Consider the following 27,383-nt stretch of genomic DNA (forward strand, 5'->3'; position numbering starts at 1 on the left):
CTTTAAATCACAAGAAGCCATCCCTCACCCTTCTGTGTACCATGTCTGTGTTAACTAGGGTGTATCATACTGAGGATCTAGTTGGGGTATTCTTTTTTACCAAACAATTCAAAACTGGGAGTCTAGGAGAAAAGCAGTATGGTTAGTCATTAAACCAGAGTTTATTTCAGCCAACAGACCTGAATGTAATTATCACAGTTTTAAATATTTTGTTGAATATGCATAGTTTAACCTCTCTTAAATCTTGTTTTCCTCTTTTGTGAGATGGCAATGACACTACCTACTCTTCCCTCTTTTAGTTGGAAGACCAGATGTGATGTAATATGTGGTCAAGTGCTTTGTGAAGTTCAATGCAAGGGCTCACTTGAAGGTAGTAAGGTTTTTGTTACACAACTTCCTGGTTGTGGTAGTTGTGATGGAGTATATGCAACAGAATGCGCAGAGGGGTTTGTTTAATGGAGTAGCACTGGCAAATACAACACTGGGCAGAGACCAATCTGACAGAATGATCTCTAACCTTCTTACAGATAGCTGTAAGTTGGCAAAATTTAACAGGAAAATTCAAATGTACTAACCGGTATTTTTTGAATACCTTTCATAATCACAGTTGAAGTCATAGTTTTTACCAACCTCATTTTATATCTTTTTTCCCCCTTCCAGATGAACGGGACAAAGTTCAAAAGAAAACGTTTACAAAATGGATAAATCAGCATCTCATGAAGGTCAGTTTATTATTTTCACATCTTGGAATTGTTTTGCTTTATTGTGCAGTAATGTATAACTCTGAAGCATTGCTTTTCTTTTTTTAAAAACATTTTTTTAATGTTTATTTTTCTTTGAGAGAGAGAGTGACACAGTGCAAGTGGGGGAGGGGCAGAGAGAGAAGGAGATACAGAATCTGAAGCAGGCTCCAGCCTCTGAGCCGTCAGCACAGAGCCCGATGCAGGGCTCAAACTCACAAACTGTGAGATCATGACCTGAGGCGAACTTAGATGCTTAACTGACTGAGCCACCCAGGCACCCCTAGCTTTTCTTTTTTTAAATTTTTTAAAATGTTTATTTATTTTTGAGAGGGAGAGAGAGACAGACAGACAGAGTGCGGGCGGGGGAGGAGCAGAGATAGAGGGAGACACAGAATCCGAAGCAGACTCCAGCCTCTGAGCTATAAGCACAGAGGTTCGAACTCACGAATACAAGATCATGAGCTGAGCCAAAGTTAGAGGCTTAACCACCTGAGCCACACAGGTGCCCCTGAAGCATAGCATTTCAATACCAACTTGAAAGTTTAAATTCCAGAGCATTTCACATGCATTTTAGGCATCTGTGATTATCTGGTGTGTGGCCTGTAGGTAATGATGAAGGTGAGAAAATAAGTACCCAGTGATTATAGTGCATTCTGTGATGTTAGGAAAACCTATTATTATCGGACTTAAAAAAAAATCTCAGCAGTTTAAGAAGTATGTAAATATTTATGTGTTAGGGCATGGAAAAACTGTAATTCTCCAGTAAGATTTTTTCTCTCTCAAGATTCAGACCAGGTTCTGGCCTCAGATTTATGTGGATGGCAGGCAGTTACTTATATGAGAATAAAGATGGATTGTAGAGACAGAAGTCTAGACTTATTTTTCTTCTTGTACTTAGTATGACATTGATATTGGCTTAATGTCTGTGTTTCTCTGTGTAGTAAATAGTTGTGGTTCTCAAATTAATATTTATTTGTGTGCTATGGGACACTTTGAGGATCTGATATAGGCTCTCTAGAAAAATACACATGCACACAAAATTTGCATACAGTTTCATGGAGTTATTGGATCCCACCCTATATATCTCAGCTAAAGCACCTGTGTAACTTCGCAATGAACTATAAGTCACTTTTTCCCCCTCTTACAGACAGTCCTAAATTTGGAAACAGGTAATGTTTTAAGTGTGAGACTTAGAAAGAGTTCTCTCACAAAAAAACAAAAAAAACAAAAAAAACAACACATTATTTTGAATGTGGTTACATTCTTAAAGCTACTCTACTAATCGTATTTAAAGCATCATGTAGCAAAGTAGTACCAATAATGTACTAGCATCTAATAGCCTTCTATAAAAGTGATTCTTATTTCAAGGGACATATCAAAATTACCTGAGGGATGTTGTAGTCCTCTCTGTCTCACTACCCATTGACAAAATTCTTGCCCCAAATTCTGATATGTCCTTCAGGGAGGCCATGTCACCCACTCTCCAATTGAGAATTTCTATAAAAAAAAAAGAGAGAGAGAATAAGTTCTGTTGTTGATGGGAGCTGAATCCTTTGATGTGTTGGCAAGAGATAAGAGGTTGAGACATTCTGCTTTATGATGGTTTTGTTAGGAAATACATTGTGAATACTAACAAAAGATACCAGCCGTGTACCTACCCTCTTTCAAGCTTTTGTCTAATCACACACAAAGTGTGAGTGGGACTCTTCCACAGGCTGGGGCATAGGTGGGCTGATTATGAGGTTAAGGGTATGGAACTTTGGAGCTGAAGACTGACAAGATTTCCCCATTTCTGAGGTGAATCCAAGGGAAGCAAAGTTTTTGATGAAGAGGTTCCCTTTTGGTGGCTGATGCCCTAGCAACCTTTGTAGCTGTGGCTGTGTAGGGGTGGGCATGTCAGTGGGCACAGAGGGTTGTCCTACATTTTCTGGAGCATAGCTGCTATACTTCCAGGTTGGTAATCACGTTACAACTGCTGGCAGTGGATGCCAAAGAGAAGTAGAAGTAGAAACACAGGCCCTATAGCACGGGCCCTGGATAGGTATTTATTGAGAGTCTACTGTGTGCCAGGTGTGTTGGATCGGGCCATTCATTTTATAAGTAGTTCATAAATTGAATGGTTGAGTAAAAGGAGACTTCCATTGCTAAAAATGTCAAAATACCATTCGAGCTGCTAGAGGACAAAGGCTATATTATTTACTCCTAGGACCCATCGCAGTGTTTGGCAAGAGTATTCTCACTGTGTGTAATATATGTTGTATACATTAAATCATTTAATTCTTCTAGCAGCTGCCCAAGGTGGTTTAATTTAGTGGTTATACACACATAGCCTTCAGAATCAGACAGCAAAGGTTCAAAGCCTGATTTACCTGGAATATGTGACCTGGTTTTGTTTTGTTTTGTTTTTTTAAATAAAATGACAGATCTCAAGATTTAAAGTTTACTTTTGCTGCAACACAGTAAGAATGGGGAAAATATGTTATTTTTATGTGCAATAGCTATTAGATAGATGCCAATCCAACTGATGAGGGTTTCAGTCAGATTAGTTTATTTGTTTTTGTTTTTGTTTTTTGGAGTATGTTATAGGATCAGAATTTAAAATTAACTCTTATTAAATGAGAATTCATTTTAGGGAGTGGGGGAAAGTCAGACTACATCGTCTTGGCTAACTACCACTGTCAGTTACTTACATTCTTGTTCTGATTTGGTCTAGTATCAGCTCAAAGTAGTCTTCCCTGATAATCTTAAGAATTGTGCACTGAGATTTCTGGCACAAAACTCAAATATGTGAGAACATAGTTTTTAATCTTTAATTCTTTTATGTCTGAAGTTATAGCTTTAACCTCAAGTGAAGAAAAATAATCCAATATCCTAAAACTTTTAGAGGCACCAGGCTGTTAAGGTTTGTTTTGTTGTTAGATAACCAGAGAAAGGGCAGTCTTCATGAGAACTTTTCCATGTTTCATTCAAGCAGTGGTTGAGGAATGTTGCACTATGTTGTCAGCCTCTTTTGTCTCACTAAAAAAAAAGAAAAAAGAAAAAAGATGCTGGATGCTTTTGCTCTAGGTAGCCATTTGGTTGTAATCCAATTAGTGGGAAATATAAAATAAGTATAAATTTTAACTAAAAATTTTCATATTTGAAAGTAGTATTTTTTCTGTATTGATTTTTTTATATTCTTCACTTGAAATATTGAACATCTTCAAGGGAGAAACAGAGAAAGGAGAGTAGCAGGTCCCATATATTTTTTGCCTTACCGTATTCCTTTTCAGTGAATGAGAAGTATGTTATTTATAGAGTTTGCAATAAAATGGGGTCATGGGAAAGGAGGACCACGACAAAGCAGTCAATAAAGTAAAAATGGGTAAGGAGAGAAAAAACTGGGAATGAAATCGTTTAGATAATTGAATAATTCTACATGCCCTCTTTATGTTTTGTCACTTTTAACTGTAGTCACAAGTAGTCCTTAAACCATGGGGAAGGGAGGAAAATTACAGGAAAGGGGGAATTATAGGAAAAAAAGAGAGAAGGAGAGGCGAGGGAGGTGGTTAAAGGGGGAAGAGAGGGCAGGAATGGCTGTCTTGTGCACTAGGAGTGCTCTCTCACAGCCCCAGAGTTGTGCCTCGGGATGGCTCTGTGGAGCCCAGGGTCTGGAGACCCTGCCCTTGGCTCAGCTGCCTGGGAGTGCTAATTCCAGCTAGGAATTATTCTCCATCTTCTGAAATAATTCTTACAAAGTTTGCCTTTTCTAAGTTATTGTTTTATTTATTTTAATTTATTTTATTTTACCCTGTTCTCTCCACCACAGTTTTGCCTCCAGGGAGAACTGTCCTTGGGAGTTCTGCTTGTTTTGGCAGTGAGGTGATTGAGAGGTTTAGTCCCAGAACAGACTTTCCTTTACTGAGTTTTTCTTCTCAGGTGATAACTTATATATTCTGGTAACTTAGAGCAAATTGTCTTTGAAAGAAGAATGTCTCCTTCAAAGTTGCTAGTCTGTGACATGTAAGCCAAAGATGGGAGGCAAGAGAGGTTAGACAGACAGGGGGTTGTGTCCAGGCTTTGCAGTTTATTATTTGTGTGACCTTAACCTTCTTAGGTTCTCATCTGTAAAATGGTGGCAGTGATAGATTAGTGTGAGGAGTTAAAGGACATAATCCATTTAAGCATAAAGCATGATAACTGGCACATTGTATAAGTTGCCTCTGGAACCCTTCTGCCTCCCTCATCCAAGTCCCTTTCCTTGCCTCAAGTACTTTCCCTTTTAGTTTATTCATTTTAGAAAAAGCTGGGGTTTAGGTTCAGAACCTGTTGAGGAGATAGATTGACCTATTGCCTTCTTGCCTTAGAGTCCTGCTGGGACACTGAAGAATTAATTATTTGAGGTAATCCTGTTAGCTGTACCTTCCTCTCCTCCCTATACCCTGTGCCCCAGTCATTTATGGGTTGATCTTGGGGCTCACAGTTCTTTTTTATTCCTCTCTTTCCTCTTCTCCCACACACTCTCCTCACAGAAAGGGAATCAGTGAAGACCCACCATACTTCTGAAAGGTTGGCCATTTTTATTCCTCAGTTGTGATTTCACTTAGATTCACAACTGGAGGACATCTTCCACATCCTCCAGTTTTCTTCCTTCATTTACAGAAGGGAAAGCTTGCCACATCAACTTTTACTGGGAGAGCTGCACCAGAAGTCCTGGGATGAGAATACAAATTAGAATGAGGGGCTGTGTCCGGTGTTTGTTTTCCGTGTGCAGTGTGAGATGTTGCAGATCTGCCAGCAGGTCCCCCTTGGCTATGAGGTTGTGTTTACTTTTTTCTACCTATGGTTTTAACTACTTGTAATTACTCCCTGTGATTTAGGAAGTTATGGTTTATGCAGCTGCAAAATAGCATATGCCCAGTGCTTAGGGGATGATTCTGGCATGGTCAGTTTTTAAAAGTTTATATGACTGAGAAAGGTAAACACTGTAAAGTTTATAAATGATTGATTGAGTTACTGTTATATCCATGTGTATAAACATTTTTTTCCTTAAAATATTTGGTTAGGATTTTTTTTTGAGAAAAAAAACCATATTAAAAATATAGCCTTGATTTATATTCATCATGGCTAAAATTACATTTTAAAGTAAATAGATTGCTTAATTAAAACTTCCATTTGCTGTGAACAAGATGACTCTGGCATTTTTCTAAATATATTTAAATTTTAGTGTTCTGGTATTTCAGTTGTAGGACTAAGCCTGTCCTTAAACTGATTGTTCTGGCAAGAGTGTTTCCCTTTTGAGTCATTATTTTTCAGAATACTTTTATTAAGGGGTGCGTGGGTACCTCAGTTGGTTGAGTGTCCGACTTCAGCTCAGGTCATGATCTCATACTCCGTGAGTTCGAGCCCCACGTCAGGCTCCATGCTGACAGCTCAGAGCCTGGAGCCTGCTTCAGATTCTGTGTCTCCCCCTCTCTCTGCCCCACCCCTGCTCATGCTCTGTCTCTCTCTCTGTCTCAAAAAAAAAAAAAAAAGAATACTTTTATTAAAATCCAGTTGACACATTCAAGTCTGTTTTCCTCTGTAAGTCTCTTCACACCCTGAGTAGACTGGATTGTTTACCTTGCAAATTGGATATTGAGGTAAACTACTGGTTTAGGTAACATTTATGTATTGTTCTTAGCATAATTTTAATTATAGTATTAAAAAACATGAGCTGGTTGTTATCAAAAATGTTTGTGACTTCACTTAGCTAAATTTACCCAGAGGGTTGTTCTAAAACATAAAATTGATGACAGTCTTCTATTACTTACAGTATTTTTTATGTCCATTTTACCTATGGAAGTTTATAAATTAGAGGATCTTCTATCACTTTTTAGTTTTTTTGTGATCACATGCGATTCTGTCTTGCTGTCTAGAGATCAACAAGACCATAGTATAAGAAATAGCACCTAAGGTTTAAATACCCGTGATTTAACTTTTGCCTTACTTTGGTGAAAACAAGAAACAATGAAGCCATTTTTTTGTTTGTTTATTGTTTACTTATTTATTTTTAGAGAGAGAGAATGCATGTGTATGTGTGCCTGTGAGATAAGGAGTGGCAGAGAGAGAGGGAGAGAGAAAATACCAAGCAGGCTCTGAGCTGTCAGTGCAGAGCCCAACCAGGAGCTTGATCTCATAATTTATGAGATCATGACCTGAGACAAAATAGTTGGATGCTTAACTGACTGATCCACCAAGAGGGCCCAATTTTCTGAAATACTTTAACAGTTATCAAAGATCAGAAGATTCTCTTTAATTGTTGACTTGGACCCAGAATTAGCATTTGAGCCATGGCTGAGAGGCTGCATTAAAGAGGAATAATTGAAGGGGCTGAACAATTTTTAGAACGTTGGAATCTGAAGAAGTCCTTACAAGGGGCTTTCCTTACCTTGGATCCATCTAACTGGCAGTTTATAGTAGAGATAGATTCCTCAGTACTGGTTAGCTATACTGTAAGTTTATTCCTTAACGTTGTATAATAGAATATTTGGTCTGAATTTTAATTTATTGATATATAAATGCATTTGGAGCGGAAGAGGCCCCGGATTCCAATATTGCACCACACCCTATTTGGTATTAACCTGCTTGGTTGCCACATGGGAGACACCCAACTGACTATCTGATTTTTGTCTCTGTTCCATCATATCTTTGGAACTCTTCATTTACTCATAGCATGGATATTCTTTGCCTACATTTTAAAGTCAACGACTTCATGGCTACACTGAATCAGTTACACCATTCTTTATTTTCTGATTTGGTGGCTGGAAGGAAATGTAAATCCTCATGCTGAGAACATAGTGATAGCGTTCAGAGAATAGAGAAAAAGCTCTACTTTGCTCCGTGTTCTTGACCATCACATTCTTCTTGAGTAATTTTATATCTGTGGGCACAGATGAGATGGGAGAATATTTGAAGCATTGACTTCATAAAGGGTAATGATAAATACACCTTCTGAAAGTATAAGACAGTGCTTTGGTTCTTAGAATCTGTAAATAAGATATATTTTTTAAAGATCTTAGACTTATACGAGTGGTTCTTAAACTCTAGCTCCATCAGACTCACTTGGAGGGCTTGTTACAATAGATTACTGGGCCTTACCTGAGAGTTTCTGATTCACTAGACTGGGGATAAGGCCTAAAAATTTCCATTCTAACAAGTTCCAGGAATTTGTGTTTCTAATAAAATGCTGATGCTGGTAAGTTGGGGGCATATTTTGAGAGCCCCTGTCATAGACAAATGGATAAATATTTCAATAACCATCAGTTTTATTATAACCAGCAAATATTCTAATATGGTTTAGAAAATAATAGCAATGTTTTTAAGTTTATTTATTTTGAGAGAGGGAAGGAGGGAGTGTGTGAGCCAGGGAGGGTCAGAGAAAGGGAGAATCCCAGCAAAGAGCGTGACGCGGAGCTTGATCTCATGAACCGTGAGATCATGACCTGAGCTAAAATCAAGAGTCGGATGCTTAACCAACTGAGCCACCCAGGTACCCCAATAGCTGTGTTTTTTTGGTATGCTAGGTACTTTACAATTTTAAGGCCAATATTTAATAATAGCTGCTAATAGTACTTGAGAGGTAACCATGTGCCAGGATCTGTCACTCTCATGTCTTAGTGTATTTAATTCTCACAACTATTCTTATAGTCTGGCCTGATAATTTTTATCCCCATGTTATAGATGGTGAAACTGATGCACAGGGAATTTCCATAATTTCCCAAGGTCATGCACCTAGTAATTTTTTGGACTGTGTGGAAACTAAGGCTACGAGAGCTTATATAATTTTCCATAGGTTAGACAACAGTCTAAAGGGGAAGTGAAAAATGCATTCCAATCTGCCTCACTACAGATCTTTTGCTGTCTTGACTACACTGAATTCTTAAGGTTGAATTTAGAGTTGCATGATTAAAGCTGAAAGAGAAGCTGAGCTTGACATTTGTCTGATTTCTTTAAAAATATGACTTGACATTTAAATTATTTCTGTTGTGATATAAGAGATTAACAGTGTAGGTAGAGAGGAAGGTTTGAAAGCTTTTTGGGGAAATGTCTGGTTAAAGGCCCAATGTGTAGAACTGAGAAGTAAGTCAGGACTTACAAATGTGAAGAGATCGTTGATTTCAAGATAGTAAGAGATGTATGGAAGAGTATGAAATGGTTCCATGTAGATGAATATAGCTTGGGATTGAGAAATTCCGAATGTCTTCTCATCATGAAGAAGAATGGTACCTTGGTGATAAATTCCTCATCAAGAAAAAAGTTCAGATTAACACTATGTTTACTTTCAACTTGGCTGTAACTTTAGTATAATAAGAGCTGCATTTGAAATACAGTTTAGGAACTATTCTGTTTTCATGCAACTATTTTATTTTTTTAAGTAAGCTCTATGCCCATTGTGGGGCTTGAACTCAGGACCCTGAGATCAAGAGTCACGTGTTCTTCCAGTGGAGCCAACCAGGTGCCCCCATTGAGCTATTTTGTTGGAGATAGTAAGTATCTCCATATGTGTAAAACCATTAAACATTTAAACCATTAAAGTTAGGCAGGGCAGCATAGGATAAAGTGTGCCAGGAGTGGCAAAGTGTAAGGGTTTTAAGAGATTAGATATGGGAGGCTTGGGGTGCCTCTGAGTAGTCAGAGACTGTGTCAGCAGGAGGAAATGGACTTAAGCTGGGTGCAGAGGAGAGGGTGGCGGAGGCGGGGGAGCACAGTGCCTGTGAGGTAGTGGATTGCTAGGATTTGCTGGAAGGAGATCAGATTGGATAGTAAATAATGAAGCCAGGTAAGAAACAGATGTGAATGGTTAGCCAACAATGTTGGAAGTTTTTGAGGACAAGAGTGTCATAATGTAACTGGCATTTTAGGGAGAATCTTGCATTTCATACACAGGCTTTAAGGAAGTAAGTGTGGCTATTGTGAATTTTATGACATGATTGACTGTGTGTTCACATAATAACTCCATATTGTAATGAGCATACAGAGAGATGACTACTGGCTTACCCCAGGGGACTCTTAATTTAATAAATCTGCTTTGTAGCAGATAGTTGAAGTCAAAGAAGGCCCGCTGTTCAGACCTGTAGAGGGGAAGAATACCCAGTGTAATAGATCAAGAAAGCTAGATCTCTAGTCTTATCAAAAAGACAAAATTTGACAGTGAAAGATGTAAAGTTCTGTTTCAAAGATTGACATGTTCATCTGTATGATACAGAAGGTCTGGTATAGAAGTAATTCATGTGACAAGACCTAGGGGGGTTGTTGACCTCAGATTTATAACAGTGGTGTACCTGAATGCAGTCTTAATAGAATTAGGCTGTCTTAATAGAGCTGAGAGTATATAGCTCTTTTGTACTGTTTGCTGATTGGGCCATATCTAGGGTATTTTTTGTTTAGTTCATGGCAGTGCATTTTAAGAGGCAGTAAAAGGGAAAGTCTATAAGGAGGAAGTCATGATGTTGATGGCATGGAAACCATCTCTCGGAGGAGGAATGATAGAAACAATGGGGAAGTTAGTTTTGAGAAGACAGGATCAGGAGAAATGTGATGGGTGTTTTCAGATATTGGTAGAACAGTCCTATAAGAAAGAGTACAGTTTTCGTTTTTTTTAAATCTAAAAAGAGGATAGCTGGATAATTTCAGATTTGAAGATTTTAAACTGGGTGTAAAAAAAGTATCTGCAAACGGCCTCAGTGCCTAGTAATAGATAGTCAAGAAAGTGTTTTGATCTCAGGGTATATTTTTATAGTTTCCTATGGCTGCTCTAACAAGTTACACAAACTTGGTGACATAACAATATAACCTATTCCCTCACAGTTCTGGTGGTTAGAAGCCTGAAATCAGTTTAACTGGGCTGAAATCGAGGCGCTAACAAAGCCGTGCTCCCTTCAGAGGCTCTAGGGGAGAATCTGTTCTTTGCTTCTTTCAGCTTCTACTGGTTGCTGGCATTCCCTGTCTTGTGGTCACATTATTCTCATCTGCCTCTGTGGTCACATTGCCTCCTTCTGTTCAGTGTTATCCTCTTTACTTCTCTTTGCATAAGGACACTTAGAGTTAGGACCCACTGGGATAATCCAGGATCACCTCCCCATCACAAAATTCTTAGCACATTTGTACAGACTCATCTCCAAATAAGGCAACATTCACAGTTTCCAGGGATTAGGACCTGGTTTCTTTCGGGTCCCCACTCAGCCTAATGCATGTATGGACAACTCTAACTCTCTGATGTGCAATTAGCCATGGTTTCACTCCCTAGCCAGTAATAAATTTCCACCAGAATCTCATGGGGATTTAGTTAGGGTCTATCAGAGATGGATTAGAAATGATTAGTATTTTGGTTGGAAGTTGAACTAGGTGGTATCTAATATCCTTTTCAAGACCAGGAAGACATATTCAAATGACTTAGATGACAGGTTATGTGAAGTACTAATTAATAGTGATAGATCAGAGATTTATTTTTATATTTTTAAGCTATTTGTTTGGAAATAATTTTACATTTTAAAAAGTTGCAAAAATAAAAATAGGACAATGATCACTGTAAGCTGTTTACCCAGACTGACCTCTTACTAACATTTACCTTCTTTGCTGTATCATTCCCCAGACATTGTGCATATGTGTGTATGTATGTAAGTGTATATCTATACTTTTAAAATCTGAGCAGTTTGAAGGTAATTTATATAGACCATGGCCCTTTGCCCCTAGATATTTAAGTATCCATTTCCCAAGAATAGGCGTATTCTCTTTCATGGTTATCAACTTCTTACATTTACATTGGTATGATACTTTAATATATTGTTTACATGCAAGTTTTGTTGCTTGATCTTTTTGCACCATTTTCCTTCCTGGGTAGGATCCACTTCATGGTTAGGTATTGAATTAATGAATGAACAAATTAATTAATTAATCCATCCCTCTGCAAATATTTATTACTTATTTATTTTTATTTAAATTCAAGTTAGTTAACATATAGTGTAGTCTTGGCTTCAAGAGTAGAATCCAGTGATTCATCTCTTACATATGACACCCACTGCTCATTCCAACAAGTGCCCTCCTTAATGCCCATCACCCGTTTCCCCACCCACCTCCCTTCCAGCAACCCTCAGTTTGTTCTCTGTATTTTAGAGTCTCTTATGGTTTGCTTCCCTCTCTGTTTTTATCTTATTTTTCCTTCTCTTCCCTTATGTTCCTCTGTCTTGTTTCTTAAATTCCACATCTGAGTGAAATCGTATGATATGTATCTTTCTTGGACTAATTTCACTCAGTGTGATATCCTCTAGTTCCATCCACATTGTTGCAAATGGCAAGATTTCATTCTTTTCATTGCCAAGTAGTATTCTATCATATATATACATATACATATATATGTGTATATATATATATGTATATGTATATATGTGTATATATATATGTATATATATGTGTGTATATATATATACACACACACACACCATATATACTATATATATCTATATCTATATATAGATATATAGATACATACACACACACACCCACCACATCTTCTTTATCCATTCATCAGTTGATGGACATTTGGGATCTTTCCATATTTTGGCTATTGTTAATAGTGCTGCTGTAAACACTGGGATGCATGTGCCCCTTTGAATCAGCATTTTTGTATCCTTTGGATAAATACCTAGTAGTAGTTAAATCATCAGATGTTGGCAAGGATACAGAGAAAGGGTAACCTTTTTGCATTGTTGGTAGGAATGCAAACTGGTGCAGCCACTCTGGAAAACAGTATGGAGGTTCCTCAAAAAATTAAAAATTGAACTACCCTAGGTACTGCATTTAGTTGGCATGTCTCTTTAATCTGTTCTGGGAACAGTTGTATAGCCATTTTACAGACTTCTATGACATGCACATTTTTGAAGAATACAGAACAGTGGTTTATTGGGATAAAATGGAAGATGAAGTAATAGCAAAATGCCTTTTGAACTTAAAGTTGCTTTATGACAAGAAGACAAACTTTTTTCCTGTGAGAGTCATTTAAACACTTACAAGTGATTTTAGTGTTTGTCGAGAATATAGTAGACTACCTTTTCAAATTAAGGACACCAAATTTTACTCAGTAATTTCATCAGATGATTTTAATTCTATCTTGTGATCAATAGCAATTTTCCTTCTTTTTGACTTCTTTATTCATTATTATCATTATTCTGTCACCATCGCTACCTTTTATTGAATGCTTACCATGTGCCAGATCCTGGACTGGATACATAACATACATGATCTGATTTAATCCTTGTTTTTACCAGTGAGGAAACAGGGGCTTGGGGAGGCTAAGTTATCCACCCAGCATGAAGTAGGTAGGATGTGTCAGGACTGAGCTTTTTAGTCTGTCTCTACAGAAAAACTTTGTCCTACCACTACATCATGCCACAACAGAATGACACAAAATTAAGGAATGATTAAGAAGAACTGAAGATAGAGAAGTAAGGGAAAAAAGCAATATGTTGGGATACATTGCACTTTACTTGGTTCTGATTTCTCTCAGCCATATCCCTATATACTTTAAGTCTTTGCTATTATGGCTTGGCCTCTTCACATGACCATAAATTTTTATTTGCATTCTTCCCTAATCAATATACTTTACAAGAATTTGGAGATATAGATAAAATTGTACAAAGAAGCCAAGCAGCATTCCTGAAAGTAGTTGTTTTACTTGGAGGAAGGGTATTGACTCAGGCATTTTTGAAGAAGAAAAAAAATTACACTTTGATTAGTAGAGCTAACATTCTTTTATTTTTTTTTAATTTTTGAGTTTATTTTGAGAGAGAGGGAGCGAGAGTGGGGGAAGGGCAGAGAGAAAGAGAGAGAGAGAAGAAACAGAATCCCAAGCAGACTCCACACTGTGAGTATAGAGCCTGATGTGGGACTCGAACTCACACATTGCAAGACTATGACGTGAGCCGAAGTTGGACACTTAACTGACTAAGCCACCCTGGTGCCCCAGTGATGCTAACATTCTAAATCATATTGTATGGGCCTTGACATCAGAAGAAGTGTATGCATTCTGTAGTAGGTAGATTAAAGCAGAAGATTTGTTTTATTTGGTACTAGACTGTAAGCTGCATGAGGACAGAGCTGTGTCTGTCTTAGGAAATAGTGTGTCCCTGGAATCTAGCATAGTGTCTGTTACACTGCTGTTTTCCTCAGACCATACTGAGGAATTTGGTTGCTTAATGAATGAATGTAAAGCCAAATGAAACTTTCTCCCAGTTTATAGTATTGTATAGTATAATATAGTATTGTATAGTAACTACTATGACGGGGAAAGTGAAAAGATTGCTTTGGGTAGGAATGAGATAAAAGTTAGCTGGAGGAAAAATAAATTTATGATGACTTTCTTCTTTTAAAGCTGAAAAGATCTGTTTCATTTTAGGTGTTAAAACTGAGGTTCCAAACAGGTCATGATTAGCAGGGCCAGACTTTCCATGTTCTGACAGCTTTTCATGTTATTTCCACTGTGTAATTCAGTTTTTCTATTTGTGGCTATGAATACCCATATTCATAGATGAGATTAATTTATCTAAAAGTACTAATTAGTTTTGCTATACTTATCCACTATTTTCATTAATTCAGAATTTAGAAGAATATTGGCTAGAGCTAGATACCTTGGAAATTCTTAATATATTAATAAAATTAGTAGATTCTCTGCAGACTTACTGCATGTAAGGGAGAAAAAACCCTTTTTACCTTCTCTCCTTCTAGATTTTTGGTTGGACTGTACAATAAAAAATAGTTTAACAAGAGAAAAGCATACAAATGTATTTAATAAAAATTTTGGGATACAGAAGCTTTCATATGGAAATGAAGGCCAGAAAAAATGATTAAGCCTGAGTGTTTCTATATGAGATTTGATGAAGAGTAGAAAGTCATAGAAAAATGTGATAGCACAAAAGGGTATGAGCTAAGGGTAATAAACTGATGGGAAACTCAGCAAGGCTTAGTTGTTCAGTACATTTCAGTGTCCCTTTGTCTTTAGAGATAAGGATGCTCTTTTCCTCCTGGTACAGGGAGGGAACCTCTCACATGAAGGTCTTATGACCTGCTTCAGGGAAGAAGATGTGGGGAGTCAGAAAATCCTTCCAGGACTTGGTGTTTTCCAAATCCCTTCACTGTAAAACATTCAGTATGCTAAAGTGCTGTATTTTGGGGTCATGTGCCATGACCTCATCATGCAGATGTAGTTAAGTTTCTATGTAGGTCTGAGATACTCCTTTGCATAGAATGCAAGAAAGCCCTGTTTCCAGGCCCTAATCAGCGTTTGCTGTAACTGCAGATCCAAGGGAGAATTCAGAAACTAGTTATCAAAGGGGCTGACAGAGCAAGACAAGTAGCAAAGGAGATACAAGTCAGTAATCAGGGTTCAGAATTTGAGATAATTTGATAATGAAAGTGGTCAGGGTGTCAAAGGTAGCAGTGGGTCAAGTTCGACTGTTCCATACACTAGAACTATTTGATCTTAATGTAATATAAAAGAAATTTCTGCTTTCTGAAAAAGGGAAAGAGGGATGACTTTAGAGGGAAATTGTTGGAGCTGGGAAAACTATTGCATACTTCTGTTGCATATATGCCCGATGGCACTGAACTATTGATTTACTCTGCTAATATGTTCTTAACACTGATGTTTGTGTCAAGAATTTCTTATCAGAATTGTTCAGGTACTCTTCTTTGTCATTCAGTAAAACTCCATGGAAATACACTACTGATTTTCAAATAAAATTTAGGGAGACCATAGTATTCATTAAAAGATCAGTTTTTGAGGGGTGCCTGGGTGCCCCTCAACTGGTTAAGCATCTGACTTCAGTTCAGGTCATGATCTCACAGTTCTTGGTTCAAGCCCCATGTCGGGCTCTGTGCTGACAGCTCAGAGCCTGGAACCTGCTATGGATTCTGTGTCTCCCTCTCTGTCTGCCCCTTCCCCACTCACACGCTCAAAAATAAACAAAAATTAAAAAAAAATAGGTCAGTTTTTGACTCTACATTCGTACAGAATACTTAACATATGAATGGGGACTTTTATAAGTCATTTTTAGAGAGCTGCATTTCCCAAATGGCTAAAATATGTGGTAATGCTGCTTGTTCTCAGGCTAGCCCACTAGATCTTATTGGATTCATGTCCTGTTTTACAGATGTTAAGAGCTCAAGTCCTGACATCAAGGAGACTTAATACACTAGAGGAGAAAGAGGTCTCCTCCCCTCACCCCCAAATAGGTTTAAGCTTAAACCTCACTCTAAATCTTTATTCCTTAGAATCACCCTCTTTTTTTTTTTTTCTAACCCCAGGCCCCAGTGCATGTATGTATCCTCCTAAGGCACTGTTTTTCAGAGTGTTCATGTTCCATCTTGGACTCTCAGGGCAGTTGGTCTCAGTTAGGGTCAGGAGGGAAGCCTGCTGGGAAAGACTGGTGGGAGCCTAATTCACCACAGCCCACGAATGGTAGAGCCCTCTGGCCATCCTGCTGGAAGGTAAATCCCTGGTAGGGTTTCAGACAGATTCAAGAAAAAAAGTTAGTTGTAGGTAGGAGGCCAGGATGGAAGTAAGTTGGCCATGACTGGAATGTGCCTTGGCTTAGTTTTTCTAGCCTATACCTACTTTTTATAGCATCTTTCATCACTGTCCTTTAGAATCCAGGGAAGGTGGTATATAGTGTAGTGGCTGAGAGCACAGGCTTTCAGCTGAGCTGCTTAGACTCACATCTTCCCTTGACTATTTACTAGAGATGTGACCATGACTTTTCCTATGCTTTTGTTGGCTCATCTGTAAAACAGAGAGAATAGTGCCCTCTTTGTATCTATAGATTTTTAAGATCATCATAAAACTTCAGCTTTGTCCTGTCTTCTGTAGCAGTGGTTAAAATGGTCCTGATGTTTGCATTTTCATGGGATTGAGTCCTAATGTTGCCTATATATTGAAAAGAGGACACTGCCTAAAATGTACAGCTGTGGTGGTTTTATAGTAATATTAAAATAATGGATTTCACCATTTACTGGTGAATAATGGATTCACCAGTTAAATGGTGAATTCTAAATAAAGAATGTATTTTTCATGGTCTGGCAAAGCCTCCCTTTAATACCTTTTTTTCCCCCTCCCATGGGCATGACAGTTTGAGGTGAGATGCTATGAGTGTTTGGCAGCTAAATGTATTATTTATGAGCCATCACATCACTGATTGAGTTTGCCTAGATAAAGTAGTTCACAGAGCCACAAACACAACACAGCTTGTGTTTGCTTGAGCAGAGAATCTGATGCTTATGTTTTCTGTACGAGCACTGGCAGCTTTCTAGTATTTCTTAAACAAACAAACAAAAAGCCCCCCACCCCAGTATGTTAAAATCTCCAAAAAGGAGTACTACCTGCTGAATTCTTAAACAGTGTATAAATCCCATTTCTTAGATATAAGTACAGTTATACCAGAAAGATAAATATTGTTGCTCTGACAGGTTCTAAAAGTAGAAATGTTTCCTGTAGATCTGCTGTCCTGAGTTAATGAGTTTTGGTCCTATCCTTTTATTTCACAATTTGTTACTGTTCCTCTTAATCGTAAAAAATAAAACTGCAGGTTATTTTATCAGCAAAAATGGATTTATTCAGGAATAGCAGAGAATTGTAATATGGTACAAGCAAGCTACTTAAAAACAACAACAACAAAAACATAGGCAAAACCATAGGCAAATCCAGAGAACAGAGGAGAGGAGCACTATTTTATAGTGGAAAGGGGTGAGTTGGGAGGGCTGTTATAAACAAAAAGTCCCTTGGAGTCAACTGGGAGTTGCAAGTACAGTGGCTTTTCATTGGTTGAGTTGTGATGGTGTCTCATTGGCTGGGCTGTTTGTTGCTTGTTGCTGGGGGAAGAGGAAACCTTTTCTTTCTCCTGCTGGGAGAGTAAAGCAGTAGTAAGAGTAATATTGGCTTGCAAGGTATGTCTCTTCCTGTTGGGTCTGCAGTTGATCACGAGTATCAGGGTGTGACAGGTCTCCTTTTTGGTCTCTCAACTCCATTTTAGTGAGGTTTCCTTTTATTAATTTTCACAGTCCCAAATGTTTTTAAACATTTAATTTTTATTTTATATCAACTTCAACCTAAGAAGCTGTTTGCAGACACTTTGATTTTACTTAAGTTAAGGAAGAAAAATTCAGCTGACTAAATTTGAAGATCTAATTGGCTTTATTAAGCAGTTCATGGATTGGCAGCATCCCATCTAGCAAGTAGAGGGGAGCTCTAAGGAGTCATATTAAATAGAAAGTTTTTATAGGAAGGAGAGTGGGGCAAGGACGTTATTAGCAAAAGAAAAGATTATTCCAGGCAGGGTCACCTTCCCTTAGGGGGAAGGACTGGGGATTCTCATTAGGTGGATTACCTCATCTTCCTTTGGGGGATATCAAGGGCTTTTGTGACAGATTACCTCATTGGTGCTGACCAGAAAATTCCTGACTGACCAGTTAAGATTTCATTTGTGGGGGAGGGTGAAATTGCAATTAGGTTAGGTATTAAGCCCCAGTATTGTGACTTTGCCTGGCCCAAGTGGCTCCATCTTGGGTCTGTGGCTTTCTTTTTAACACTGAGCATTGTATATAGTAGAGTAATTTTAATGTTTAATCCAGGTCATTAAGTTCCACACTTTTTTCTTGTAAAAACGTAATTTCTTATTGATACTTTTCTTGCTGAATTTAAAAATTAATTTTCCAGAGTTGACAAGATCAGATAAAAACTTTTTTTTTTTTTTTGCAGAGGAGCAGCATTTTTCAAATCAGGTTCCCAGGAACACCAGTGTGATGGTGTGAGATGTCCTGGTGGAAAAAAAAAAAAGTTTCCATTGCCAAAAGAATTTGGAAAGCAGCATTCCCTGGTTGAAGAGATTTATGGTATAGATTAGCATATTAAAGACCGAGAACTTCTGTGGTAAAGAACCCTGTTTAATTCAGTGTGTCACAAATTCACTTGGTCATGGATTCTTTTTATCAAAGAGTATCTACTAACATCCCTTTGGGAGATCCTACAGGAGTTTTAAAGTGACTGCTTTTAAGCAAATGTAATTAATTTTAATTTAATTAGAATCCGGATTTGGACAGGATCTAGTTAATTTGGTTGTCATTGCAGGAATATTTTCTCACAGCCTTTCTTATGGGTCACTGATTTTCTAATTAATGGACAACTTACACTTTTGGTTCACTTGGGTTGTAACTGAGCTGTTTTTTTCATTGTCTAAAATTCGCTTATTGTGACTTCCACTCATTTATCTTGGGCCAGCCCTCCAGAATGATAGAAACTATATACGGCAGCTCTTAAATATCTGAAGAAACTATTTTGTCCCTTTTTAGAAAACTTTTCTTGTCAAATTCTATCATTTCTTTATTAAAAAAATTTTTTTTAACGTTTATTCATTTTTGAGAGACAGAGAAAGACAGAGTGCGAGGTGGGGAGGGGCAGAGAGAGAGGGAGACACAGAATCTGAAGCAGGCTCCAGGCTCTGAGCTGTCAGCACAGAGTCTGACGCGGGGCTCGAACTCAAGGACCGCAAGATCATGACCTGAGCCAAAGTCGGACGCTTAACCGACTGAGCCACCCAGGCGCCCCTCCTTTATTTTATTTCTATGTGATGCAATTTTTATTTCATACATATCTTTTTCTAGCATATTCTTTTTTGGTTTTCTCCATTTGAAATATTTAAGACTCTTGAGTTGAAGGCAGAAAATGAGTTGAAGGAAGTCTACCAGGTAATCAGTTATGCGGGAAAAGCATGGGCTACTGTTATCCATAGAGCCCAAGTCTGTTTTTATCATCCAACTCCCTTTCACCTCTCCACCTTAGTACATATTGAGCTGTTTGCCTATTTACTTATATTTTCTTTCTTTCTTTCTTTCTTTCTTTCTTTCTTTCTTTCTTTCTTTCTTTCTTTCTTTCTTTCTTTCTTTCTTTCTTTCTTTCTATTCCATTGTGGAATAGCTCCTTTAGTCTTAACTGTTTTCCAGTTTTTCTGCAAAGACATGTATTGCTTTTATTATTAGAAAAGAGCAAGTTTTATAAAAACCGTTGCTTCAACTCTTAACTTGCTACAGCAAGAGAAGGCAATTGAATGATTCATCTTCTTTCCTAGAGTGATGGACTGATAATGATTAAGGGGCTGCTTGCTAGTCCTAAAGGTGTTTGTGTTTCAACCTGGAACTCTTGGTGGGGGAGGCCTTAGAGGTGTACTGCCTCTGGGACAAATCTGGCCACAGCCTATTTTTTGGTACCGTGAATGAGGTTAAGAATTGTTTTTACATTTTTAAAGAATTGAAAACAAAAGAAAAATAATATTTTGGGACACATGAATATTGTATGAAATTTCAAATTTGGTGTTTATAAATAAAGTTGTATTTTTTAAAAAAATTTTCAGTGTTTATTTTTTGAGAGAGAGAGAGACAGAGTGTGAGCAGGGGAGGGGCAGAGAGAGAGGGAGATACAGAACAACAAGCTGGTTCCAGGCTCCACACTGTCAGCACAGAGCCCAACATGGGGCTTGGGCTCACAAACTGAGTTCATGACCTCAGTCCAAGTCAGATGCTTAACTGACTGAGCCACCTAGGTGCCCCTATAAATAAAGTTGTATTGACTCCAGCTGCCACCATTCACTTTTGTGTTATCACATCATATGACCTTAAAACCAAAAATATTTACTATTTGGTTTTTGTAGGAAAAGTTTCTTGATTCTGGTGGATGGAATGGTTTTACATATATTTTAGGAAAGGTTTTGTGTATATTCACTTTAGTGATGAGATATGACACCTTGTGTTTCCCTGAATCCCTTTATGAAGGTAGCATTCCTTTCCTATATGTAAGGCTAGCTATGGTTCTGTGAATGTGATTTTATACCATAGCTGCTTTTCTGAATGAGCTTCCCTCTTTGGTTTATTTTAAAATATGGCGTTGAAAAGGCCAGCTCAGTATAATGCTTTATTAAAGCAAAATTTTATTTCTGTGATTATCCTCTTTGAGTCAAGACAGTCACGGAGGATAATATGCATTGCAAATGCCACTTCAAGTAGCAAGTTCACTGAACAATGCTGATAGAGTGGATGAAATGTTTCTTCTATCACTTAAATTAGAGTTTTCCTACTAGATTAGTAGGTAATCCTTTATGATTATTGTATTTGCTTTTTGCTCTTTTAATATATACCTCCTTTCTGGCATAAAGGTTTTATAGTGATTGGCATTGACAGCTTTTCCAGCTTTATTAGTACCATGATCCGCCCTTTTATTTAATTATTAATTGATTATATTTATAACAATTTTTCAGTAAGTACAAGTCACGCTCTTTTTAAAATGTATCTTAGCTGAGTATACTGATGCATTAGAACAGTCTAACATCATGTCCTATGTTCTGGGCACTATTATTAATTCTTGTTGAATTGTTGTGAGTATAAACATTTCTCATGTGCAAATCTTGCTGCCATTCATTAACTCGAAGGAAGTGTGATCAAAATATTTTTAAGAACATATTTCCTTGAGGTATAATTTACACGCAGTATTTGTTGGTTTTAATTGTATAATTGAACTATTTTTAATTGAATGAATAAAAAACCTTTTTTTTTTTTAATGTTTAGTTTTGAGAGAGAAAGAGTGTTGAGTAGGGAAGGGGCAGAGAAAGGGAGACACAGAATCTGAAGCAGGCTCCAGGCTCTGAGTTACAGAACCCGACTTGGGGCTCAAACTCACCAACCTTGAGACCATGACCTGAGCCGAAGTCGGACGCTTAACCGACTGAGCCACCCAGGTACCCTTTTAATTGAATAATTTTTAATAAACACAGAATTGTGCAGCTCTCACGACAAGCAAAATTTTACAACATTTCCATCACCCCAAAAAGAAACCTGTAACTATCTGCCCTGTGCACCCCACTCCCCCTGGCCCTAGGCAACCACTGATCTATTTTCTATCAATAAGATTCACGTTTCCTGGATATTTCACAAAAATAGAATGTGTCCTTTCTCTGGCTTCTTGCACTTAGCACAATGTGTTTGAGGTTCACCATGTTGTAGCATGTATCTTCATTCCTTTTTGTTGTCAAGTAGTATTTCCATTCTAAGGATGTGTTATTTTGTTTATTCATCTAAAAGTTGAGTGGCATTTGGATTGTTTCCACTTGGCTATTATGAATAATGCTGCTGTAAACATAAACATGCAAGTCTTTGTATGGTTATGTTTTTTCACTTCTTTTGGATATTTATTTAGGAATGGAATTGCTGGATCATATGGTAAATCTAGTTTAACATGTTAGGGAATGCCAAACTGTTTTCTAGAGTTGCACCATTTTATATGTCCCCTAGCCATGTGGGGGCAGGGGTGGGGCTTCCAATTTCTCTAAATCTTTTCCAGTACTTACTGACTTTCTTTTTGATTTTAGCTATCCCAGTGGGTACAAAATGCTCTCTAATGTGATAGTGATTTGTATTTCTCTAATGATGTTGAGCCTCTTTTCACACATTGATTGCTCATTTGTGTATCTTCTTTGGCAAAATGTCTATTCAGATCTTTGACTATTTTTAAGTTGGGTTGTGTGTCCTTTTATTATTGGGTTTTCTTTTACCACTTATGCCCTTGGTGCTATATATAGGTAATTTTTGCCTAACCCAAGGTCAGAAAGATTTGCTCTTATGTTTTCTTCTAGCAATTGTATAGTTTTTAGCTCTCACGTTTTGGTCGCTGATCCTTTTGAGGAAAAGGTTCTTTTTGCATGTGGATATTGAATTTCTCTGTATCATTTTGTAAAGATTCATCACAGAATTGCTCTTCTGCTCTTTCTTTTGTCAAAAGCCATAAATATGTGGGTCTCTTTCAGGACTTTATTATGTGTCAGTGATCTTTATGTCTATTTTTATTTAAAACATTTTGTTATAGATTAATTATTAAGTTCTGATAACCTGATTTATCAGAACACCAAACTAATTTAGATGGGTTCAGGAAAATACTTAGACGGTTGGCATGCCAAAATGAACATTTCTCCTCTGTGTGTTAATCATTCAGCAGCATTTATTTCACTCCAACTGTGTGATAGGACATGAAGCTAGGTACTAACTCTCATAGATGCCATGATAGGCCCTGGGAGCAAAGACAGATCCCTTGCTAGGAAATGGCCCAATGGAGTTCTTGATCTGTTTTCTCAGTTGCTCTTTTCTTCCTGTAACTGGGCAGGCATTCAAGGGCCCACAGCTGAGGGCATGCCTACATTCACAAGCAAAGTGCAAATGACTAATCTTTTATTTATTGAACAAACCGTCTTTGAATGTTTACTATATGAAAAGTACTGTGCAAAAGCATGCCACATTTACAATGAGGACCTAAGACAGGGCCCTGTCATTTTAAGGGGCTTATGTTTGAGTACATCATGTACATAAAACGATTCTATAAGGAAAATGATTACTGGTGTCCTGGAATAAACCATGGAATATATGAACATAGAAGAGAAGCCTTCTTAGTCTGGGTGGCATTACAGGTTGACCTGGAAGGGAAAAGTAAGATTTCAATAGCCAGAAGAGGAGGGGGAGCAGAGCAGCATTTTAGGTTGCAGGGAATACCATGAGTATAAGTGGAGAGAGATGACAGGGGTAGTTTCAAGAATGTGACCTCAAGCATTCAGTTTAAAAAAAATTTTTTTTTAACATTTATTCATTTTCGAAAGAGACAGAGTACAAGTGGGGGAGGGGCAGAGAGAGAGGGAGACACAGAATCCAAGGCAGGCTCCAGGCTCTGAGCTGTCAGCACAGAGCTCACCATGGGGCTCAAACTCACGAACTGTGAGATCATAACCTGAGCTGAAGTTGGACGTCTAACTGACTGAGTCACTCAGGCGCCCCAAGCATTCAGTTTTCTTTTCACATTCTCTTCGCCTTTGGGATTAGAAGGAGCGCTCTATTGTTCAGGCACTGGCCTATATGTCTTGCACTATACCCACAGCTGTGTCCTGTGGTTCACCTTTGCACATGTGGTCTCTGATTTGCTAGGTGTTACTTAGCTCAAGCCTACTCTTGGTGAGTCTTGTCAGTTCAAAAGAGAGAGTGCTCAGAACTGAGGCTGGAGAGAAAATCACTCACACTTAGATTTGAGGCTCCAGTATGAGGCATAAATACAGCATCTCCTCTGGTCGTGAACAGCTGGGAGGATTAGCCGTTGAGTATTTGTGGTGCACAGGCCTTGGTTGAGTAAATGGAATCTGGAAATTTGGCAAAATTGTAATGTCATTTAAGAAGTGAATCAACTTGAAGAAATTAAAGACATCTTTGAGAGTTTTAATCTTCCTACAGAAGGTATAATTCTGTTACAGGGATTACTTTTAACAACAGTTAATAGAACCTCTGTCAAAAAATTTTTATTAGGTGACTAATAGAATAAAGCTGTGTTTGTAACTCTGTTCAAAATTGCCAGTTTCCTAAATATGTTTTTCAGTGTTTTTATTTTGGAAATATACATCATGGTACTGGGGAGTTGGAATTTCATCTGGATTTAAGGAAGCTTTTTTTAACCGGGAAGAGGTGTTAGGCATCAGCATGCATTGTAGCAAAAATAGAGGAATCTCATCATCTAGAAGTATCTTTAAAAATAGTTTCATTGTTCATCTCCTGTGACAGTTGTCTTGGTCATAATCCAGGGTTATTTCAAAGGTTTAATGTAGAGGATACAACCAGTTGTTCTCAGTGGTTTGTCAGGACTTGAGGAAATGGGCTTATGTTTAAAGAAGAGTGAATTAATTTATGTATAAAGTATCAGAGAGTGTCAGAGTATTGTAAAGGCCTTAAAACTATAAAATATGGGGTGCCTGGGTGGCTCAGTCAGTTAAGTGTCTGACTTTTGGTTTTGGTTGGGGTCATGATCTCATGGTTTGTGGGTTCAAGCCCCACGTCAGGCTCTGTGCTAACAGCATGGAGCCTGCTTGGGATTCTCTCTCCTTCTCTCTCTCTCTGTCTCTCCCCTGCTTGCTTGCTCTCTCTTTCAAAACAAATAAATAGACATTAAAAAAAAAACTATGAAAGAAGGTACTGAGAGACCCCATAGATTTTCCAGCCCTTGATACTTAAAAAGAGATGAAGCTACCACTTGTGTGATGGCCTCCCTTGGTAGTCTCTTGCCCAGTGCTCCGAAAGGGAAGTAGCCGGGGTGCTGTGACCAGGAGATATCTGCACTTGACGGCTCCACCTTCCCTGGCTCCTTCTCCACAGGTGGATTTGATTACTTGCCTAGCACTCCCCCTTCTCTATGAGGGCCTTGTTTCCTCCCCAGCCTAGACCCTGACTCCTATTGCAAGCCTTCCAGTAACTGGCTCACTGTTTGCTTGAGGACTGGCAGAAGCATGCTGGACATCATCCATGAAGTAAGATGAAGTTCCTTTTTGAAGGCTTAGCCGATTCTCCGTTTTTTGTGTGTATGCTGAGATAGTACCTATTTTTTTCTATAAGCAACAGTGTTGTAAAAGGTATTTTCTTAATTTTTATTAGTTTTAAAATTCCAGTATAGTTACCATACAGTGTTATATTCATTTCAGGCACACAGTGTAGTGATTCAGTAATTCTGTACATTACCCAGTGCTCATCAAGATGAATGTACTCTTTGATCCCCATCACCTATTTCACCCATGCCCCACCCATCTCCCCTCTGGTAACCATCTCTGTGTTCTCTATAGTTGAGAGTCTGTTCTTTGCTTTGTCTCTTGTTTTCTTTGTTTCTTAAATTCCAAATATGAGTGAAATCATATGGTATTTGTCTTTCTCTGCTGACTTATTTCACTTAGCATTATACTGTCTTTTTCCATCCATGTTGTTGCAGATGGCAAGATTTCATTCTTTTTATGGATAAGTAGTATTCCATTTTGTGTGTGTGTGTGTGTGTATACATACACCACATGTTCTTTATCCATTTATCTATCAATGGACACTTGGGCTCATCCATAATTTGGCTATTATAAATAATGCTGCAGAAAACATAGGGGTGCATATGTCTTTTTGAATTAGTGTTTTGTATTCTTTGGGTAAATACCCAGTAGTTCACTGGATTATATGGTAATTCTATTTTTAATTTTTTGAGGAACTTCTGTATTGTTTTCTACAGTGGCTGAACCAGTTTTCATCCCCAAAAGTGCATGAGGGTTCTTTTTTCTTTACATCTTCAGTACTTGTTGTTTCTTGCGTTTTTGATTTTAGCCATTCTGACATGTGTGCAGTGATAACTCATTGTGGTTTTGATTTGCGTTTCCCTGATGATGAATCTTTTCAGCGTCTTTTCATGTGTCTCTTGGCCATCTGTATGTCTTCTTTGGAAATGTCTGTTCATGTCTTCTGCCCATTTTTAATTGGATTACTTTTGGGGGGGCATTGAGTTATATAATTTCTTTATATATTTTGGATACTAACTCTTTATCAGATATACCATTTGCAGATATCTTCAGCCATTTAGTAGCTTGCCTTTGAGTTTTGTTGATGCTTTCATTTGCTGTGCAGAAGCTTTTTATTTTGATGTAGTGTCAATAGTTTATTTTCACTTTTCTTTCTCCTGCCTGGGGAGACAGATCTAGAAAAATGTTACTATGGCCAGTGTCAGAAAAATTACTGGCTGTGCTTTCTTCTTGAATTTTTATGGTTTCAGTATCTCACATTTAAGTCCTTAAATCCATTTTGAGTTTATTTTTGTGTATGGTGTAAGAAAGTGGTCCAGTTGTAAAAGGTATTTTAAATGGTGCCACAAAGAGAGAGAACAGTTCTTTTTTGGGGACAAGTATCTACTTAATTGTTGAATTACTGTGTAACATGTCAGCCATTGACACTCTATAGGGCATCTGACAAATGCCCCAAAGGAGATAATTCAACTCAAAAGTATTCAGTAAGCAGGTGCCATAACAAGCACTTTAATCAGAATTGTGAAGTAGCTGACATTTTTGTCACTTTTCTATATCTCTTTCTTGGACTCTTCTGTCCCCACTCACCAGCTACCCAGAGTTCTCCTGCTGCCTTCTTAGTGTTAAAAGCTCTTACTCTGGAATCCTACCATGCCCTGCACTGCAGTGCTTCCTTCAGATTCTCCGCCCACCCCCCTCCTCCCAAAAAAGTTATGCCATCTAATCATCAACCATGTAAGGTTTCTCTGAAATTGATAATGGGTGTTAAGAAGAAAATCAGTCAGATGAAGTGACTTGGCGTTAAGGGGCGAATGACTGATAGGTTTCTGTATTCCAGGAGCTGTCTTCATTTTCATATGGGAACTGAATATATTTACCTGAATGCATCACCATTTTCTAGTAACTAATCTGATCCTGACTTATGATACCGGTGTAACCTTCCCAGAGTCCTTAAGTGGGGATTTATTGAGGAAATGCACATTTTGTGAACTAGTTGTAAATTTTGGTCATGACTAATTTAAATAAAAGGAATTAACAATTTAAAAGAATTTACATGATTTTTACTGAAAAATATGCACAATTCTGTTTCAAACTTTTTCATTTGAAACTAGAATTTGAAAATACAGTGGAATCTTTCAAAATGTTGGTGGTGAAGGGTAGGACTTTGATGCTGTAGTTACAGACCATCTAGGTTAAATAGGCTTAATTTATGTCTAGTTATGTTTTTTAGGAGTTGGCACAT

The 27,383-nt window shown here is 37.9% G+C and overlaps 1 protein-coding gene across 28 annotated transcripts in view; it reads left to right on the plus strand.

Moving 5' to 3' along the window:
* The window catches only part of DST (dystonin), a 490,174-nt gene that overhangs the window by 227,058 nt on the left and 235,733 nt on the right, over positions 1-27,383 (plus strand). For all 28 annotated transcript variants that reach the window (XM_053222643.1, XM_053222633.1, XM_053222646.1 and 25 more), the window contains one exon: positions 661-722. In XM_053222643.1, the coding sequence (XP_053078618.1) occupies positions 661-722 (62 nt within the window). The remainder of the gene's footprint in view (positions 1-660; positions 723-27,383) is intronic.

This window comes from Acinonyx jubatus, chromosome B2 (genome assembly GCF_027475565.1).
Source record: "Acinonyx jubatus isolate Ajub_Pintada_27869175 chromosome B2, VMU_Ajub_asm_v1.0, whole genome shotgun sequence".
Lineage (NCBI taxonomy): Eukaryota > Metazoa > Chordata > Mammalia > Carnivora > Felidae > Acinonyx > Acinonyx jubatus.